Source organism: Engraulis encrasicolus, chromosome 20, assembly GCF_034702125.1.
Source record: "Engraulis encrasicolus isolate BLACKSEA-1 chromosome 20, IST_EnEncr_1.0, whole genome shotgun sequence".
In the NCBI taxonomy this organism is placed as follows: domain Eukaryota; kingdom Metazoa; phylum Chordata; class Actinopteri; order Clupeiformes; family Engraulidae; genus Engraulis; species Engraulis encrasicolus.
Genome location: NC_085876.1, coordinates 33,379,944 through 33,401,600, shown reverse-complemented (window position 1 = coordinate 33,401,600; position 21,657 = coordinate 33,379,944). Strand labels below are relative to the sequence as shown.

Sequence of the window (21,657 nt, the reverse complement as noted above, 5' to 3'; positions counted from 1 at the left end):
TTCTTCACGTTCAGCTGCTCGCTGCATTTTGTAGTTTTCTAGTTTTTGGGGGTTTGCTGTTCTGTTGTGGAGTGTGTGAGACAGAGAGGGAGAGGGAGAGGGAGAGGGAGAGGAAGAGGGAGAGAAGCGAGAGGGGGGCTAAGACGAGCTTAAAAATTGTTTCCAGTAATCGTTACCGCAACAGCTTGGAGGCTCAAACTGCTCACGCGCAGCCACGGGAGGGAGAGAGAGAGACAGAGAGAGAGAGAGAGAGAGAGAGAGAGAGAGAGAGAGAGAGAGAGATACATAGGCAGGCATACAGACCAGACAGACATACAGACAGATAGAGAAGCAGACAGACATGCAAACAGACAGACACCTAGGCACACGGGCAGAAAATCAGGAAGACAGACAGACAGAGACACAGCCTTCACTGAGCGAGAGAGAGAGAGAGAGATGAGGCATTGAGACATACCGAAGGACAAACACAAAATATTCATTGAGCAAACAGCAACAACAGGGGCTTCATGGACTGTCTGAAAACAGGCTGAAGATTTCAAAGTTGAAATTCGTCTGGCAAATGGAAGAGGAGGGAAATTCACAGACAGACATTTTTATCTGTTGGCTCCTATTTTCCTGCTCTGAAAAACATCTCTCTCCTCAACCCCTACCCTGATCCCATCCCTATTTTTCCCATCTCTTCACCCTCCTCCTGTTGTTTTTCCTCTTCTTGTTTCCCCAAGGCTTGTGCATTCCTGTAGTTAGCCTATCCCCTGGGGTATCATGATATGATAATGGATGGGTGAAGAGGTGAATCTATTTTTTGCCAAAGCTATTGTAGTTCAATAATAGTTTAACAATAGCAGTGATATTACAATAGACGGCCCCCCTTAGTGCACCCATATTATTGAGCACACATCCAAGGAATATTTTTAATTAAATGGTTTGAGCATGTGTCGGTTTGTGCATGTGAATTCTTAAAGGCGCACTGTGTAAGATGGTGGCCAGAGTAGGTATTGCAACTATATGCTGCTCATTGAAACTGTGCTGTCTACTGCCAAATTGGATCTTCTCATGAATATTTACTAAAATGAAAGTACAGTAAGTTTTGCAGCTAAAAATGCCCATTTCTGGAAATTCTAAATGACGGACAATGGAGAAGATGGAAAAGTGCCATTTTCCCAGTCATAATGATACTTAGAAATTGATGGTGGTGGCAAGTATTCATGAAAAAGGTAACATTTGTGAATGGGCAGCATGAATTCTGGATATAAACTGATAAAAATCTTACACAGTGCATCTTTTTTTTCACAGTGCATCTTTAATTTGTTCAAAATTGGTCCATATTACAGGACTATTCTGTATTCAGAATGCTGTCTCAGACATGTGAATGGAATATTCTAGAACTTGTATAGAGTCTATGTTATAACCTCACTGTCACCAAAATTGTAATGGTCATAATCTCTCTTGGTACTGTCGTAGCAATGTTGTTATGATGTACTTGAATGTTTTTAGCAAATAGTGCATAGGCGCACAGTCGACCCCATCTGCAGTAAGAGGCTATACTGAATACTGAATACTGTGCATGTAGCTGCACTCACTGTAAATAAACACAGAGGATGCAGAAAGGTTTTGGTAGTGCAAGTGGTGGCACTCCCTTATGGGGTTAACAAACTGCGGTGACAGTGGATTAACCTCTGGTGAGGGCAGACGTGGATAAACTCCATTTCTGACATTTCAGGGTCGACTAAACCCACTCCACTTGTGCTGAGCCTCCACTAAAGCCCTGTTTGACTGGATGTGCACACATACTGTGTGTGTTTGAGTGTGTTTGAGTGTGCATGTGCGTGTGCGTATGTATGTGTGTGTGTGTGTGTGTGTGTGTGTGTGTGTGTGTGTGTGTGTGTGTGTGTGTGTGTGTGTGTGTGTGTGTTGCATGTGCATTACATGTATGTCTGTACCTGTGTGTGCATGTGCATGTGTGTTTGTGCATATGTGTGTGTGTGTGTATGTATGTGTGCGTGCGTGCATGTGTGCGTGTGCGTGTGCGTGTGCGTGTGTGTGTGCGTGCTTGCATGGGTGTGTTAGTGCAGATGCTGTACCTTATCAGTGGGACTAAAGTTTGATCAATGCGTGCGACCGCCCTCCGCCTGGACAAGGTCATGTCAGGCTGCCACACACACACACACACACACACACACACACACACACACACACACACACACACACACACACACACACACACACACACACACACACACACACACACACACACACACACACACACACACACAGACCATCTGGTTTTGGAAGTATGACTCTCACTCTCACTGTCACCCTCCTGCAGTGCAGTGTGTGTGTGTGTGTGTGTGTGTGTGTGTGTGTGTGTGTGTGTGTGTGTGTGTGTGTGTGTGTGTGTGTGTGTGTGTGTGTGTGTGTGTGTGTGTGTGCGTGCATACGTGCGTGCGTGCGTGCGTGCGTGCGTGCGTGCGTGTGTTTGTGCGTTGTGTGTGTGTGAGTGTGGTACTAAGTTGTATATGTGTATAACGTATAAGTTGTACAAGTCTGTGTGTGTGTGTGTTTCAAAGCTAACCCTTGTTCATCAAGTGCCAGACTGAACAAGTGTCCTGTGTTTGTTGTTTGTTTGTGTGTTCCCATGTCTGTGTGTGTGTGTTTGTGTTTGTGTGTGTGTGTGTGTGTGTGTGTGTGTGTGTGTGTGTGTGTGTGTGTGTGTGTGTGTGTGTGTGTGTGTGTGTGTGTGTGCGCGTGCGTGCGTGCGTGTGTGACCCACCAACCACCATGCGTTCACATCATCCCTCCCCTCCTCTCCCTAACCAGTCTTTCGCCACCCTACCCCCCTCCTCTCTCCACCCAGAGTGCCACTCTCTCCTCTCCCTCCACCTGCTCCTCCCTTCTATCTCTCTCCTCTCTCCACCCCGAGTGCCCCTCTCTTCACTCCCTACCCAATCCTCTACCCCTCTCTCCACCTGCTCCCACCCTCCCTCTCCCCCTCTCTCCACTGTGAGTGCCACTCTCTACCCTCTCTCCTCTCCCCCTCTCTCCACTCCCTCCACCTGCTCCCACCTTCTATCTCTCCTCTCCCCTCCTCTCCCCCCTCCGCTCTCTACACCTGCTCCCACCTTTCCTCTCCCTCCCCTCTCTCCACTGTGAGTGCCACTCTCTCCTCTCCCCCTTCTCCTCTCCCCCTCTCCTCTCCACCTTGAGTGCCACCCTGCCACATGCTCACCATTAGGATAATAAATGCAGATGGCGTGTCAGCCCACATAATAAATGCAGATGGCGTGTCAGCCCACATAATAAATGTCCCCTTCCTCATGTCCGCTGCTGTGAGAGTGACCTCGTCTGTCACCGCACTCTATAGGGAGCATTTGGCCATTTACCTGACAGCACGTCCAGCGAGCCACAGACCTAGCAGCCGGCGAGCCACAGATCTAGCAGCCGGCATGGTGGCCGCGTTGGTGACAGCCTTCTGCTCTGCAGCTCACTTTGTCTCTTTAAAAGAAAACTGGTTCTGGCTTTTGTTCTTATATTTGAGCTGACTTTAAAATTTAGATTTTTTTTGCCTTTCTAAACTTTTTCTTTGAAGTATAATGGGCTTGCAGAGTCAGGCATTTATGTAGGGGTACTATTGACAGACTGGGCAGCTCACCTGCATACCTATTAGGGTGTTGAAGGTGTGCACGTGACCGTCTGGGCAGGTTACCTGTTCTGCAGATTGCAAGGTGGGTGGTGCAGTGGTTCTAGTGACAGCCTGGGCAGTGGCAACCAGTGATGCAGGGGCTCTAGTGACAGCCACTGGTTGAGGGGTACTAGTGACAGCTCACCTGGGTAGAACTAGAAGGATATTGCGGTGGCATTAGTGACAGCTCACCTGGGTAGATTGCTAGTGACCGTCTGGGCAGGTTCTCTGTTCTGCAGATTGCAGGGTGGCTGGTGCAGTGGTACTGGTGACAGCCTGGGCAGGGGTTCTAGTGACAACCAGTGATGCAGGGACTCTAGTAACAGCCACTGGTTGAGGGGTAGTGACAGGCTGTACCTGGGCAGAACTAGAAGGGTATTGCAATGACATTGCATTAGTGACAGCTCACCTGGGCAGATTACTTGTTCTGCAGATGTAGCAGTGTGGTCCATGGGGTTCTAGAAGGCATCTTCTGCTTGGAAATAGCTCACGTGACCTGAGGAAGGCCGTCAAGCCGAAATGTTGTCACATTAAAAACCTGTTTTATGCAACTCGGGAGTGTGCGGCACTTCTCTCCTCCTGGAATTATTTTACTGGTTGCCAGCACCTCCTTTTCTGGTGTGCGCTTTGCACCTCCACTCATGGAAATAGCTCTCTGTCATTTCTCGTGAAAGCCTCTTCTATCTCTTTGATAGGAAATGTAAGTAGATTTTTGTGTTTACTCTTATGTCCAAGCAGACTTTGGAGTTAAACTTTGTTATGGGTGGTCTGCCTACAAGGCATGGCCATGTGGACATTTCAACTGTGATTATAGCATTAATCTTGGCTTTGAGAATTTGGGAGTGAATGTTTACTGTCAAATTGGTTTACTATCTCAGGCAAGATAAATGGCATCCACATGACATTGGCATTACTGCAACATTCTGTGTTAAGATGAAGTGTTAATATATCTCTGAAGAATAGGGGTTACAGTCTGTGGTCAAGTGAACTTCATGCTGTATTTTTGGACGTACTGCCAGCTCATCATGCTTTGTTTACCTTCCAGGTGGATGATTGTCCAGGGGGAGCTGAAGCGATTGGCCATCCACCCCGTTGAGTCAACAAAGAAGAGACGTGCCCTGTGATGCGATCGCAACATTTGGCTGACCGATAAACCCCCCACCTCCCCTCACTTCACCTCAGCTCACGTCCAGGTGGGTGGTCCCTGAGCAGATCTGGGAACAGTCTGATCATGAGGGAAAAGGAACTGTGTGGTTTTGTACTTTTTTGCTTTTTTCTTCGGCCCTGGCCCCTGTCAGCACGTTTGGATTGATGATTGATGATGGTTTAGCAGCACTGAGAACAGAAAAGTCTTTGGCGCGTTTGGGGAACAGGGCTGAGCGTAAAGCAGCTGAGGGAGGAAGGAAAATTAACATAGAAGGCACTTTTTTTCCTCTTTTGTTTTTAATTAACTTTTTTCGTTGAAGGAGCCTTAACTTGCCAACTACAGGTAATTAAAGATTTTTTTTCTTCCAGCAGAAGAGTTTTCTTTTTCAGTGGATTTACCCGGGAGCGCATTGCACATATTTCAACAGTGTTGGGCTTTGAATTCATAAGAAGAAAGTTGAATTGTGGGAGTTTTTCATCAGCTTGCAGTCTGGGTGTTGCTGCTGTGGACAGCCTGGTGTGAAGGCACAATGTGAGCTCTCCTACCCCCCCACCCCCGTGGAAGCTGTCTGTTCCCCTTCACTATTTCCCCTGAGCTCTGCCTGAGTCCTCCTCTGCGACACTCTCCCTGTTCCCCAGAGTCCACAACCCCCTCTTCCCTCCCCCCTCCTCCCCCTACCACCACCATCACCTACCTCTCCTCTCCTCTCCTTCCCACTCCCTCATTCCAGAATCCGTCATCCACCCCCCTCCCCAGACCAGGCCGCTCTATCCTTCAGTCCATTCAGATAGCCGAGCTTCCTTCCTTGTTCTTTACGAGTTCATTCCGGAATCCGTCAGTCCTGCATCACCACAGCAATCTCTCCTCCATTCTGGGATCTATCCATCAGGGAACACTGAGCTTCACCACTCTCTCTCTCTGGGATTTGAGATCCATCCGGAACGCAGAGTGGAAGTTCCTTTCTGTTTTTTTTTCTCTTTTTTTCCTTTCTCTCGTGTGCTGGCTTGCCTGCCGATCACCGCCGCCACCATGCCTTTCCCGAAGCTGCGTAAGTTCCAGGCCCTGACGCTGCTGCTGTGCGTGCTGACCTTCACCATGGTGCTGTTCAACTACACGCTGCGCGACCCCTCGGGCTCCGGGTACCTGTTCCTCAAGTACGCCGTGCGCCTGTCCGACTCCCTGTTTCCCAGGGGGCCGTGCGGCTGCGGGGCGGGACGCTGCCTGGCCGAGGTGACCGAGGATGACAGCTGGTTCGCCGAGCGCTTCAACCAATCGTTTCATCCGGTCATGAGCAGGAAGGGCAGCCTGCTGTCAGATGATACCTACAGGTGGTGGCAGGTAAGGAGAGAGAGAGAGACACACACACACACACACACACTCACACACATTAATATTGGTACATTTTTATTTCAAATTCATCACAAGTATAAGTGCAGTCATTAACCATAGAAATCAGTATTGTTTTTCACATGTGCATGGGTCGCATGTGCGTGGGGTGCATGTGCATGGGTCATGCATCTGCACGGGTTTTATTCAGGCATTCCCTTCTCTCTGCGACTCCCCTGTAGGTCACGACCCCCAGTTTGGGAACCCCTGTGTTAAAGTAATGTGGTGCTCTGCTCCCAGTACAGTATATCAGCCCTGTGGACAGCATCACAGTCCAGAGTGTCACTGCCCCCCCCCCCCCCCCCCCTAACTATATTAGCCATGTGGACAGCAATACTGCCCTACAAAGGCAAAGTGCAGTAACTACACCAACATTGAAACTGAGATTAAATGCCTTCAAAGCCTTGGTACTAGATTTAATATTGTAATTACGGTATCACTTCATAATAACCTTCCGTATAAATCCGTTACTAATGGTCAGCTAATGGTTTGTTGTGCGTCTGTAATACTATTATAAGCATTGATATATCATTTTTAAATAAATTGTACACTTACACTTGTACACTTACTAAACATTTGCTGATGTCAATAATGTATTAGGGCTGCATGATTCTGGAAAAAATTCTTATCACGATTATTTAGATCAAAATCACGATCACAAACATTTATCACGATTATGCAGCAGAGCTTATGCGCCCCGTTTACCCCCCTTTTTACCCGTTAGATGCCATGGAACTTCTATCTTGTTCTGCAGAAAGTACACAGTAATTACTGTACTGTAAAGTAAAGTGTTACCAACATGTTTTGTAAAGAAATCTCCGAAATTACATTTGCAATACAATGACGTTATATTTTCACGGGACCAAGTGAAGGTGGGATCTGTTGTAAGGGTCTTTTCCTTCAATATAGGCCTAAATTGCAGGGGGAAATCCTGGTTTGTGTTCATAGTATGGTCCTAAGTGGTCCCTCAAATGAAAAAGGTTCCTCACCCTTAACTTAAAACATGTCCAGCCTCCCTCTGTGTTACAGGAACAGCAATGTCCTTTACAGTCCTTTAAATTCCCAGCATGCCGAGTGTTACAGGCATAGATGTGTATAGAAAACTTCTCTACACATCTATGGTTACAGGAACACATCTGGGCTGCACTTTACAGGAATTACCCGCTTCATAGCTGTGCTGCGCTGTAGAGGAATTGCCCGCTTCAGAGACGGTGCCAGCTGATGTGTGTGTGTGTGTGTGTGTGTGTGTGTGTGTGTGTGTGTGTGTGTGTGTGTGTGTGTGTGTGTGTGTGTGTGTGTGTGTGTGTGTGTGTGTGTGTGTGTGTGTGTGTGTGTGTGTGTGTGTGTGCTATACTAATTTACCTACGTGAGGCCACTGCTAGAACATCACATCAGCAAGGTCTAGCACATCAGCACATCACATTGTAGCACATCAACAAGGTGGGGCCCAAATCCTGAACCCCACGTGTTTTGACCCCTCTTGCTGGGGTAGTTTTGTTGTTACTGGTAAAAGTAAAAGTGTAAACATTTCCCCGCTGACAGGTTAAGGTCAGGGATTGTTTTGGTTTTGGCACACTATAGCATTCTTTAGCTATTGTTTGGGCTAATATGACTGGAAGGGCCCCACAAAGATAAGGTTGGGCTGTGTGAGTGTTTGTGTGTTCGAAAGTGAAAGTGAAAGTGAAAGTCCAACTGGGAAACTCCAACTCCCACTGTCATTATGACACATCACTCCACAGCACACAAGTGCACACTGCACACACTGAAATTGCATTTATGCCTCATCCGTGCAAGGGGGCAGTCCCCAATGGCGTCCCAAGGGAGCAGTGCGGTGGCATGGTACCATGCTCAGGGTACCTCAGTCATGGAGGAGGATGGGGTAGAGCACTGGTAATTTATATGGGTGTGCGGTGATTCATCCTTCATTTACTTGTAATCTAATGTGTACATGTATTTTGTGTGTGTGTGTTTGCACCAGTGGCTGCAGGCGGAGCGGCAGCCAGCCAACTACAGCGAGGTGATTGACAGGCTGTTCCAGGTCATTCCGGATAAGGAGCTGTACCTGGACTCCGGGCCGGAGCGGTGCCGGACCTGCGCCGTGGTCGGGAATTCTGGGAATCTCAAGGGCTCTCACTACGGGGCGCTAATCGATGCCAGCGACTTCATCATCAGGTAACACACATACACCTGTGCAGACACACATGCATGAACGCACACATACATGGACACACTGACACTTGAACACACTTACACTCACATACAAGCACGCACACACACACGGACACACTGACACTTACACACACTGACACGCATGCAGGCACCCAGGCACCCAGGCACGCAAACTGACATTCTCTCTCTCTCTCTTTCTCTCTCTCTCTCTCTCTCTTTCTCTCTCTCTCTCTCTCTCTCTCTCTCTCTCTCTCTCTCTCTCTCTCTCTCTCTCTCTCTCTCTCTCTCTCTCTCTCTCTCTCACAGACACACACACAGACACACACACAGACACACACACACATAGACATAGACACACACACATACGCGAGCGCACACGCATGCATGCACTCTCATTATGGGCTTCTTATCGACGCCAGCGACTTTGACATCAGGTCAAACACACACACACTCACACACACACACACACACACACACACCCACACACACACACACACACACACACACACACACACACACACACACACACACACACACACACACACACATACACACACACTCATGGACACAGACACAGACACACACAAAATCTTATCTACTCTCTAGGCAATCCTTACTACGCTAATCACGTCAGGACTGTTCTAAGGTGCATGTCCACTAATTGTCCCAGTGTAGACTCTCTATCCTATGCCTTGCTGATTGCCAGCATTCACTCCCCTGAAAATCCCTGCATTTCGTGCAGCCCAGTAATTTTAATGGTTTCTTTCAAAGGTGTAGAGATACTGTAGAAAGGCACCAGGTGCAATACAGAAATGATATTAAACAAAAAAGCACATTTACTCATAAGATGATGGTGTCATTTATCTTTGAATGGGAATATGGACGAGCATCAGGTGTGTTGCAGTATTAGAATGAAGCAGAACATCTCAAAAGTTCACACACGTTTTGATGAATATAGCTACATACACTTGGTACATAAAAACCTTAAAATCATTATGCATTCCCAACTGACGATCATTAGCCACAATCAATCAATATGGAAAAAAACATATGTGGTCCAGACAGGCACTCATTTAGCTGTGAAAGTGTTTATTTTTTATTTTATTTTTTGCACCTGTGTGTTTGCTTGATGGCCTTTTGCTCCCATTGCCATGCATCATTAGTATCACAGCAGTGTGAGAAGCCTTAGCCTGAATTTCAATTTCAATGCACTCTCTGCTCTGTCTTCCTGCACTCCTCTCTTGTGCTCTGAGCGAGCCTGCTGAACAGGGAGTTTAAAATATTGCTTCTGCTATTCAGCGCTTTTTAAGCTTGTAGGAATAGAATTAATTAGTTTCAACAAGTAATATCCATGCTAATAGCCTTTTGTGCTGGTGTTGAGCATATCATTGTGTGTTTTAATTGAGAAATTTAGCATTACAAAAGAGAAGTGTTATAGGGCTACCGCAAACACATTTTAATCACGGAAAAATTATCATGTGAATGTAGGTAATACGTTTAAAAATGATTGCTTACGATTTGAACATTTTAAAAAAAAGTAAATATTCATATTTTGTATCCATTTTCTCAGCTAATACATCTAAATCCGTATTATTATGCATGAATTCATATACTGCATAGTGACTGATCTATATTTATGTCCCATCACTCCAACTTTGTTACTTGGAGTTCATACAGAGTGAGTGAGTGAGTGATAGACTGAGTGAATAATTAATGATTCAAGATTCTTTTATTGGTCCCGAGGGAAATTCTTCTTGGACATTCACATAGCTGTCACATAACACAACACATAACGGCAAAAATCACGCATACACAGTACAGACATAAAGTACCATAAAAGTGATGGATCTGTGTTGCGTTCCTCCCGCCTCCTCTGTGTCCAGGATGAACCAGGCGCGTACGGAGGGCTTCGAGAAGGACGTTGGGTACCGCACCACCCACCACATCATGTACCCCGAGAGTGCCGTGGACCTGGACAACGGGACAAGCCTCGTCCTCGTGCCCTTCAAGACCCTCGACCTGCAGTGGCTCATCAGCGCCCTCACCACGGGAAACATCCAATAGTGAGTCAGACAGGGCTTCACATGTACTAGAACCATCCAATAGTGAGTCAGACAGGGCTTCACATGTACTAGAACCATCCAATAGTGAGTCAGACAGGGCGGTACATGTACTAGAACCATAGCCTGGTCCTGACCATCCCATAATACTACCATTTCATTTCGTATTTATGGTCTGGCATTTGTTTGCTCTGAAGCAATTGTAGGAAGCAGGAAGCTTGCATTCAGTTATGGTTTGAAATTATTGGACACCTCTCACCCAATTGCTGGCAGTTACTCAACAACAACATAGCGCAGACCAATGGCTCTGGCGCAGATGTGTACGTCATTGTCACGAGCGTCCTCCCCCTTTCGCCCCCACGTGGGGGGCGTATTCGATTATTGGCTGTTTTCTGGGGGGGGCGTTGCGATCAAAATTCTACTGCTCCAGGCACTCCACAGAGAAGCACGGCCAGACTACAGTAGTGGAGCCAATCCTTTAGCGGAAGTACGTAGGATGGCTCGCGAGGCTACTACAACCATCCAATAGTGAGTCAGACAGGGCGGTACATGTACTAGAACCATCCAATAGTGAGTCAGACAGGGCGGTACATGTACTAGAACCACCCAATAGTGAGTCACACAGGGCTGTACATGTATTAGAACTATCCAATAGTGAGTCAGACAGGGCGGTACATGTACATCCAGTAGTGAGTCAGACGGGGCTGTATATTGTATGTACTGGGGTTCACTTATGCCTTGGGCCGGCCCTGGTGTCGGTCTATTAGTTAGGAAGCTGGTCTTGTAGTTCGAGGGTCACAGGTGCCTTTCCTGTACCAGTAGGGGAAACAGTGGGTATGCGAGTGATTTACCAGTGCCCTTAACCCATTTAAGCCTAAGGCACCTGCAAAGAAATGAAGGCTGAATGCCTAAGCCCTTTTTGGGGAAAGGATGCCCTCAGCCTATAAAAACCTAAATATCTCAGCCTCCGAAGCACATAAAACATGAAATAATTTGCATTTCAAAGATGGGACACTCATCTTGCAGATCTAACATACATATAGGCCTATGTTTAATAAAAAGCCCTCAAATCTCAAGAGCCTGAATACAGGCTTAAATGGGTTAAGGATAGCTCCACTTCACTCCATAATGACTGTCCCTGAATGTCACTCTAGATAACAGCCTCAATTACGGGTAAATAAAAGTAAAATATTTAAAATATTAACTACCTAAAGTGCCTGCTGCTGTGTGGCCCATATCTGAAACATGAATTTTAATTGGGATAAAAAATAATTTAAAACGCCAGTGAGTAATTGCGTGGCCACTTAAGAAAATGGCAGCAACTAATAGTGATTGAGGAGCAAGTAATAGTGAATTAGTAGCCTCTTACGCTTCACTTCATCACTGCTGTATGTCCACTTCTTGTTCAGAAAGCTGAATGTTTACCATTAGTTTGTTTACCAACTCCATCAAGCGCCTTATCTTGTATAGCCAGAGCCAGAGAGAAACCAGAGAAATAGCCAGGCCATCAATACTAATCCAGTCAGAAGGTTTTCCATTTTTGTTTCCCACACACTAGCATTAGTCCCCATCTTACTGCCCATTTGCAGATCACAGAGTGCAGATAATGTATAGACATTTTTCATCACAACAACCAAATTGACAGTTAGAAAAACATGATAAAGTATCCCCTTAGATTAAAAGAAGCCTATGTATCATTTGTGTTTGTGTACTGTTTGACATTTGAAGCAAGTATGTAATCATAAACCTGTCTTCATATTTGAGGAATTGGGGTCTTGTATTTGAAATACTGATTTCACTGATTAGGAAAAAGAAACAGTTGTATCGTCCCAACTGTTTCTCAAATTCTGTTTTGATTTAGTTTTTGTGTTTCATGTTGGAATAGAGATTGAGCAACCCTTAACATTACTTCGAACATGAGCGAACATTCTGGCAACAGTCACATGTACTATGCAGCGTCTTTGATTTATCAAAAGTACAAGTGGAATTGGTAGTCAGCAGATACGTCTGGTGGGAGTTATGAATGATGTAATCCAGTTTAAGCCTTGATTGCCCCTTTTTCTGTGCTGCGTAATTCGCATTCACAACAAAACCCTTGAATGTTATAACAAGCGTACAAATAACGGTCTTGTTCAGCTTTTGAGAAGAGGCTTTAAAAGCCACTCTGGATAAACTGTAGAGCCGTTCGTTCCTTATGGGTTTTCAATAAACATTTGTGTCTATAGGTCATCAGCATGTTGAAGTGCTTGACTGAGAGCATTCACATGTAACAGCACTTCAGTGCTATAGCCGTGTCATGCCATTGAATTGCTGCTAAATTTACCAAGCGCTCCCCTCTCCTCTCCTCTCCTCTCCTCTCATATCCTCTCCTCTCATCCGGCCTCTACACCTCCTGTTACGCTCCAAGCTGTCCAAGAGCTCCATGAGTGCCACACGGCAGCCCATTCTGTCTGATTGGATACGGCCGGGAGAAGTGGATCCTTCTGCTCCTCCGCTCTTGCTAAGCAGCGAGATTGTTCAAGTGGGAGCCGCTAGCTTGCTTGCTTGATGTGTGTTTCCTCGCTTGTTCGTCTGCTCGCTTGCTTGCTCATCCGGAGAGCCAGATGAGAGTGATTAGGCGTACAAAGGCAAGCGCGTGGCGCTCCAAATGATTCTGGCTGCCTGACAGTACTGTGCTTTGTCTCTCAGCTCAAAAGACGCTTCTGTCAAACAAATGTGACAGACGGAGGGGCAATGTGACTGGGCTTTGTCATTGAACAGTTTGTCATTGAACACTGATGGCTGATGGCTCTTATGGTGTCTTTGTGTGTCTCCCTACAGCACGTACCTACCTGTCATGGCCCACATCAAAGCCAGTAGAGAGAAGGTAAGAGGCAGTTAGGTGGGGCTCAGTTAACAAGCCGTGCATCCCTTGAATATAAACATATAGGGATATACTATGATTAAGGTTTACATTAGAAAATAGCTCTGAAAATGAAGAGGCTGTAGATTAAATGTAAATTCATCATATATACCAGGGGTCCCCAAACTGTTTTCCCTGCGAACCCCCTAGTACGTTTCAATGTGGTTCGCGCACCCCCTGAGCGAATATTTTGGTGTGCTGATGGCCGCGCAAGTATGTTTTCACTGCTCATTCACTGCATATTAAGCACAGTCGTTTTTGGGGAATCCTCTTTTCCAATAGCCTTGGAATTAAACTACACTTCAGATGGACCCTTCCAGCATACAATGCACCATACAATTAAAAACTACTTAATGTTCATTAATACTGGATAAAAACGACCATATCCGCCATTGCTCTACACTGTGTGCAGAATTATTAGGCAAACAAGTTTTTGGACAATATCGTCCATTTTATGCATATTATCCGCCACCACCCTTTATGGACATGAACACCTATTGGATTTAAGCATTCCAGGACATGCATATGTATAATAAGAGACGGTGTGATGGAAGGAGCCCAATACCCTTTATCAGGGCAAAAGTAATGTGCAAAATTATTAGGCAACTTTGTTTTCCTCTCAGAAAATGAGCCACAAAAGAGATCTAACAAACTCTGTAAAGACTATAAACAATTTTGAAATCTTCTAGAAGGGTGTGGCTGTCTTGAAATATTGGTCACATCCATCTAATGCACTATTACAAGCCATCAGTGTCACATGACATGTGCCCACAAAGTAACTGCTAGAATGAGAAGAATTGAAGATGAAACTACCACAAAACTATTACCCTGCAGTGCTGTTATATTCCAGAACTGAAACCTACCATTGTCTTCGTAAATGATGCGATTTTCTCCCTCTAAAAGATCCAGTCATGGGTTCATCCACCCTGTCTGTCAAGAGTCACTTTCCCAAGTCCATAATACCTTTGAAAACTCTGTCCCCAGGTATTTTTGACCCAGTCTTGACTTAATTAACTTGTTGAATGGTTGTCTGGTGTCATCCTATCTTACCTTGGCCATGTCTCTGAGCGCTCAATACCCTGTTCTTTTGGACACTCAGTGTTGCTTTCTGCTCTGGAATATGATAGGACTGCAGGGTAATATTTTTTTGTAGCTTCACATTAAATTCTTCTCAATCTTTGGCAGTGACATTTCTTAAGAGACTGATGACTTTGAAATGGTGCATCTGATAGTTCTGTGCGAACGTGACCAACATCTTGCTAATTTCAAGACAGCCACATCCCTCTAGAACACTTCAAAATTGTTTATAGACATTTCAGAGTTTGTTAGATCTGTTTTGTGGCCCATTTTCCCAGAAGAAAACAAATTTGCCTAATAATTATGCACACCTGATATAAGGTGTTGGGCACCTTCGACTACATCCCCATCTTATTATACAAATATGCATGACCTGGAAGGCTTAAATCCAATAGGTTTTCATGTTCATATAGATTGCTGTTGGAAAATGTGCTTAAAAAAGACAATAATGTCAAAAAACACATTTGCCTAATAATTCTGCACACAGTGTATACAGCTCGCGCACCCCCTTAAGGCAGGCAGCGCACCCCCAGGGGTGCACGCACCCCAGTTTGGGAAACCCTGATCTATACGATCCGATATGATTAGACTTTTTTGTCAGTTTTCACTTACATTATTCTTGTGGTGGTGGTTGTATCATCATCATCATCATCATCATCATCATCATCATCATCATCATCATCATCTTCTTCTTCATCATTAGCATTATTATTATTAATATTAATATTAATGGTATCAAAACTTACAGGATAATATAAATAATATAATGTGTTGTGTTGTGTGTAATGTCCTGCAGGTGATGGTCTACAGCCCCAGTTTCTTCAAGTACGTGTATGACACCTGGCTGGACGGCCACGGCAGATACCCCTCCACGGGCTTCCTGGCCCTCCTGTTCGCCATCCACACCTGTGATGAGGTACGTAAGCTCCTGACAATCCCCATTGGAATCAATTTTACTGTTACTGTTATTACTATTAGGCCTACCTATTACTGTTACCTCACCCTCTTGTTACCCATCCACATCTGTGATGAGGTGAGGTCATGGTGGGGGGCTGGGGGCTGTCAGTAACCCTGCTGAGAGGTATCATAAGCAGCAGCATTCGTTAGAAAACAGTGCTAAAGTTTTTTTAAAGTTACATAGGTAACTTGCACAGAGCACAGAGATTACTGATGATGGCAGAAACCTGAAGAAAAACAAAAAACTCTTTGCGCTTGACCATAGTGTCTTATTTAGTGTGCGAATCTGCTCCCACTTTACTTTCTGGGTCAAAGCACCTACTTTTTTCTCTAAACATCTAGAGCGCATCAATACCCTTTCCTCCTCAACACAGGTAACTTAACAGAGTAAATAGCGTACAGTTACTGCAGGCTACCTGTCTTAGCAACTGTAGCAGCAGCTGATTCTTAGCTGGTTGGTTGGAATTTGTGGCAGTTTTCTTTCACTATTTTTTTCTTTAGCATCAAAACAGTGTATCTACCTCAGTAGGTACAGTGGAATAACTGGTGTAACAACTACGTAATACCATGTACTGGTGTTGTACGTACTTACACCATGAATAAACTTCAACTTTTACTTTTGACACCCCTGTATATAGGCTACTCTATTATATGCCGCAGTCCACTTTGCAACATTGCATTCTGCACTTCTGGGTTTTCATCACTAGTTGTCTCAGTTCACAGTTATACATATGTAATAAAGTATATATTACAATGTGTTATAACACATGATCAGGAAGCTGCATTGTGACACTATACATTTCAACCAAAATAATTGATTTTGAGGTGAAGGACCTCCAGCTAAACATCCACCATCTGCCTGACCAGCGAAATACATGCTGTGTCAAATATCACCCAATGTCTTGAGTGTCCACATTGCAGCACACATATTCCCTCCTGCGGCTCAGCTGATACACTTGTCGCATTAATATGAGCAAAAAGGTCACGGCTTTGCAACCAAGGACACACTTAAACACACACATACACACGACCACAAACACACACACACACACTCACAGGCACACAAAGACATGCACAAAGAGACGCATATGCATACACACACACACACACACACACACACACACACACACACACACACACACACACACACACACACACACACACACACACACACACACAGGCGTGTGCACACGTGCACACACACACGTGCACACACACACACACACACCAAAAAATTGTGAAAAGTGTGTCTGACATGACAATAAAAGCCTTAAGCCCAGTAGCCTGTGCACTCTGCTTTCAGCTTGCACTTGCTCATATTTTTTTCCCATTGTTTCTTGAGACACCCACACACCAGTTGTGTGAACAGCGTCGGCAGTTATGATAAGGGTGAATTTGTCAGCCGTGGAATGTTCAACAATGGCTTCATGCCAAAGGGGAAAGCAATGTCAGTAGACAGGTGCACAGCAATTATGTTGACACCTGTGTGCGGAGTTCTCAAAGCTAAATGAGAGCAAGAAAACTCATACGTAAAATCCTGTGGAGCCTTTCCCATTCCAATATTAGGATTTTTTTCAAAGAAAGTCATTGAGTCAGACATGTCACCATTCGATCATTTCAAAAGGTTCACGTACGGCTGGATGGATGTTGAGTCTATCCCAGAGGTGACTAACATTTTTCAAATTGTTAGATAATTTCATTGTTGACTGCTTTTGAGGTATGAAGCGGCCATACAATACGTAAGGGTTAACGTTCGGCGAGAAGGTCGCTACCGTGGAATAGCAGCACGACAGAGAGAATCTTTAGACCCCGACGCGGAGCGGAGGGGTCTTGTTCTCTCTGAAGTGCTGCTATTCCACAAAGCGACCGACTCGCCGAACGGTAACCCGCTTATTATATGGATATACTTAAATGATTCACACATGGCGGGGACATTTCTTTAGGCCTATTTAATGTTAAGTTTATTAAAGTTTTTCATGTCAAAAGATTGTTGCTGCGCAAAACAAAACAGTGCCGTTGTGGAACACCGCTAGGCAACAGCTAGGTAGCCAGGACAACAGGTGTTGTCTATCACAGCAGCTGATTAGAGTCTTGTTGAAAAGTCGCTTTAGCAGTGAAAAGTCTTGTTGCCATTGACAGCGGTCTGATATAGACCAACCCGTCCGTTATCGAAAAATAACAGACGTGCGAACGTTGGGGAGCCCCATTGAAATGAATGGAGCATTCGACCGATGACGTCACACCATATAATAAAATACAATATCCTCTTCTACCTTTCTTGTCATTTGTTTATGTTGTCTAGGTGACAACTAGGTGACTATCCGTCTGTCAAACAAGGCGTCTGTCAAACAACACTACAAAAAAGGTCTACAAAACTTGAGAAAATTCTTTTCACAAGACTCTTTCAGCCTTGCCCTCTCATGTTGTGTGTGTGTGTGTGTGTGTGTGTGTGTGTGTGTGTGTGTGTGTGTGTGTGTGTGTGTGTGTGTGTGTGTGTGTGTGTGTGTGTGTGTGTGTGTGTGTGTGTGTGTGTGTGTGCAGGTGAACGTGTTTGGCTTCGGAGCGGACCAGTATGGCAACTGGCATCACTACTGGGAGAACAACCTGGAGGGAGGAGCCTTCCGCCAAACCGGCGTCCACGACGGGGATTACGAGTACAACGTCACGCAGCTATTGGCCGACAAACACAAGATCAAGCTGTTCAAGGGGAGCTGAAGTTTCACCCCAACCCTGAAGGACCAAGAGGACACATGGCAAGGCAACACGTCGCCAACTAATTTGCCCCCGGTCGTTGACCCTTTTTTTGCCTTTTTTTTGCTGTGTCATGATCTTCTCACTGTGACTTACATGGGCCAAACAGCACAGTAGGAGCAATGCAATGTAGATCACACAGAAATCGGGATGATGCCAAGATTTTTTTTAATGATCCGGTTGGAATAATCAACTTTTGACTTTGACTTGTGCCATCATTTCTAAAAGGATTTGTCTGAAGAATCAGAAGAATCGCGTTTGGGAATGTTTCTTTTCGCAGTGACATTGTTTTGCAGTGACATTGTTTTGCACTGCTTGAAGCAAAGATCTTACAGATTAGATTACCCTCAACACTCAGCACTACGAATGTGAAGGGTTGGACTGTGGAATGTTGCACATATCTCTGGAGCCGTTTCAGAAGATACGTGATAAGATAGAAACAGGAAGGCCTCTACTTCCGCTTACTCAGACGAGGCCAAAAAAACGTGGATGTGTAGCTGCTTCTCCAAGGGTTTTTGTGTCACTTTATTGTTGACCACAAATGTACTGTATTTGTCCAAATGTCTAATTTCTAATATCTATATTTACCAAACCTATTGTCCGTTACACATCTGAAAACTGAAACCTGTCCTAATCAGAAAACACGCACATCCAGAGACTGGTTTCGGGTGCAGGTTCAAAAAAGTCAATCCATACGTAATAAAGAAAAAACGCAGACCGATAAACTCCCTAAGGATCAGCTGCACAATCAACTTGTTTAGTCTGAGGAAGGGCCAGGGTGGTCCGAAACGTCACAGATTAAAAATGGCTTAAATGGGAGTTCATCGGTGTGCATCTTTCTTCATTACTTAAAGGGACACTGTGTGAGATTTTTAGTTGTTTATTTCCAGAATTCATGCTGCCCATTCACTAATGTTACATTTTTCATGAATACTTACCACCACCATCAAATTCTAAGTATTCAATATGACTAGAAAAATTGCACTTTTCATACATGAAAAGGGGGATCTTCTCCATGGTCCGCCATTTTGAATTTCCAAAAATAGCCATTTTTAGCTGAAAAAATGACTCTACTTGGACCATACTAGGAAATATTTTTTTATTACTTAGTAAACTTTCATGTAAAGATCAAATTTGACAATAGGCAGCCCACTTTCAATGAGCAACATAGTTGCAGTACCTTTTTTGACCATTTCCTGCACAGTGTCCCTTACTGAAACCTGTGAAACAAGGGACACAAGCAAGATAGTAGTAAGATTGTGGATCATTTTAAAACAGGTGGCATTTTAACGCCCTGAAGAAGGCTCAACTGCCGCTACGCGTGGGCAATTTTAAAAGTCCTTAATGGACATGTCATAATAATAAAGACATTTTAACTATACTTTTTGGAGTGCCTTGGTGAAGAAAAGTTTTTTCTCTTTTCAAGCAACTTTTTAGGTGGCATTTTCAGTCGTTGTTGAAGGAAAGAGGAAACTCTCCCCATGGCTTCCAGGTGCCGACGATTCAGGAAGCTGGCATGGGGCCATTGTTCTGGAGTGTGTGTGTGTGTGTGTGTGTGTGTGTGTGTGTGTGTGTGTGTGTGTGTGTGTGTGTGTGTGTGTGTGTGTGTGTGTGTGTGTGTGTGTGTGTGCACGCGTGCGTGCGTGTGGCCAATGTTTCTCTCTGGACGTGGTCATGGTGTCCAGATGGCCGTGACAATAATGGGATGGTAGCTGTGTGTGTGAGTGTGTGTGAGAGACAGAGTGTGTGTTAGTGTGTGTGTGTTGACAGTGTGCCATATCTGTGTGTTTGCCCATGCTTGTGTGTGTGTGTTTGTGTGTGAACACCATAGTGGGGCCAAGGTGTGAGACGAAACCAACACTGAGAGGGAAAGAATACCAATGAGTTACATCGCATCCCCCCACAACACACACACACACACACACACACACACACACACACACACACACACACACACACACACACACACACACACACACACACACACACACACACACACACACACACACACCTGTCCTTCATCGCTGGTCTGTCTGTCTGCCTTTATGTGTAATGACAAACTACAGCCTGAGCTCTCATCTTACCATGCCTGCCTCTTATTCAACCCTCATCTTAACACAAGGCCATTGCCAAGAACACCAGACAACATCTTCACAGTTTATGTAACATTTCACCCCGTGTTCAGTTCTTAGTCAGAAATCATAATCGCTTGATTTCATCCTTGGCAAAGCAATGAAAGACCCAGAAATGTTGAAAGCATTTGGCAACATTCAACATTGCTGTGAATTCTGTTCTGTGCTCATCCCTTTCTCCCATGTTGCCCATGATGTAAAATATTCATTATGATTTTCAAGGTTCAGATTCCTCTTGATTTAGTAATTTGAATATGAAACTGAATCTTTCAACATATGACAAGCTATTTTCCAAAATGCTATATCCATACTCAAAAATTACTGTTATTGTTTTACTGTATTTCCCTGTAGAAAAAAAGAGTTTTGATTTTTTAATTTGTTATGGAAATATCAGTTGAAGTTAGCCCTGTAGGCCTACCAATTTCCCGCATGCTGTCTCAAAAGGAAATTTTACACAAAAAAAATCATTCACATTGTATTTAAATGTTTGTTATGTTGTTTTGGAGTATTTGAATGATAACAAAGAAGGTGGAGCTAACAAGAGGCGACACTAAATACAACGCCCCATTGCAACACACTGATTTTCGGCCGCGGCCGCCATTCTGGAATGAATCTCGGACAAATTACATTGGAATGCATTGGGAATGTGTACAGGATTTCTACATAATACGGTAAAACTACATCGATATAACTATCGGAAATTCTTCAGTTATGAATGCTTATACCATCTCGTGTGTTTTTTTCAACACAATCAGTGCAGAACTTGAGTATCTACAGTTAGGGCCATAAATATTTGGACATCTGCACAATTTTCATGTTTTTGGTGCTGTACACCATCCCAATGGATTTGAAATGAAACAAACAAGATGTACATTAACAGCAGACTTTCAGCTTTAATATGGGGGTGTTTGCGTCCAAATCAAGTGAACTGTGAAGGAATTATGACATTTTCTATCAGTGCTACCCCATTTTTAAGGGGCCAAAAGTAATTGGACAGTCTAGTATTTATACATCAAACTTTCAATTTTTAATTATTTGGTTGCAAATACTTTCCAGTCAGTTACAGCCTGTAATTTGCAATGCATAGACATCGATAGACACTGGGTTTTATCCCTGGTGATGCTATGGTGAGCTCTCTATTGCAACAGTCTTCAGTTCCTGCTTATTCTTAGGGTGTTTTCCCTTTAGTTTTGCCTCCAGCAAGTGAAATGCTTGCTCAACCGTACTCAGGTGAGGTGATTGACTGGGCCATTGAATAATATTCCACTTTTTTGGGGTAGAAATGGCTAGTGGCTTTCAGATGAAGCTTTGGGTCATTGTCCATCTGCACTGTGAAGCATTGTCCAATGAGTCCAGAACCATTAGATTTAATATGACATGATAATATAGCCTGAAAA

The 21,657-nt window shown here is 44.5% G+C and overlaps 1 protein-coding gene across 1 annotated transcript in view; it reads left to right on the top strand.

The window, feature by feature from the left end:
• LOC134436538 (CMP-N-acetylneuraminate-beta-galactosamide-alpha-2,3-sialyltransferase 1-like) overlaps positions 1-21,126 on the top strand; it is a 43,870-nt gene extending 22,744 nt beyond the window's left edge. Inside the window, exons 2-7 of the mRNA XM_063185804.1 lie at positions 4,725-6,164; positions 8,191-8,384; positions 10,265-10,444; positions 13,262-13,307; positions 15,217-15,336; positions 17,919-21,126. Of these exons, the coding sequence (XP_063041874.1) occupies positions 5,856-6,164; positions 8,191-8,384; positions 10,265-10,444; positions 13,262-13,307; positions 15,217-15,336; positions 17,919-18,092 (1,023 nt within the window). The 5' untranslated portion in view covers positions 4,725-5,855 and the 3' untranslated portion in view covers positions 18,093-21,126. The remainder of the gene's footprint in view (positions 1-4,724; positions 6,165-8,190; positions 8,385-10,264; positions 10,445-13,261; positions 13,308-15,216; positions 15,337-17,918) is intronic.
• Positions 21,127-21,657: the final 531 nt, after the last annotated feature.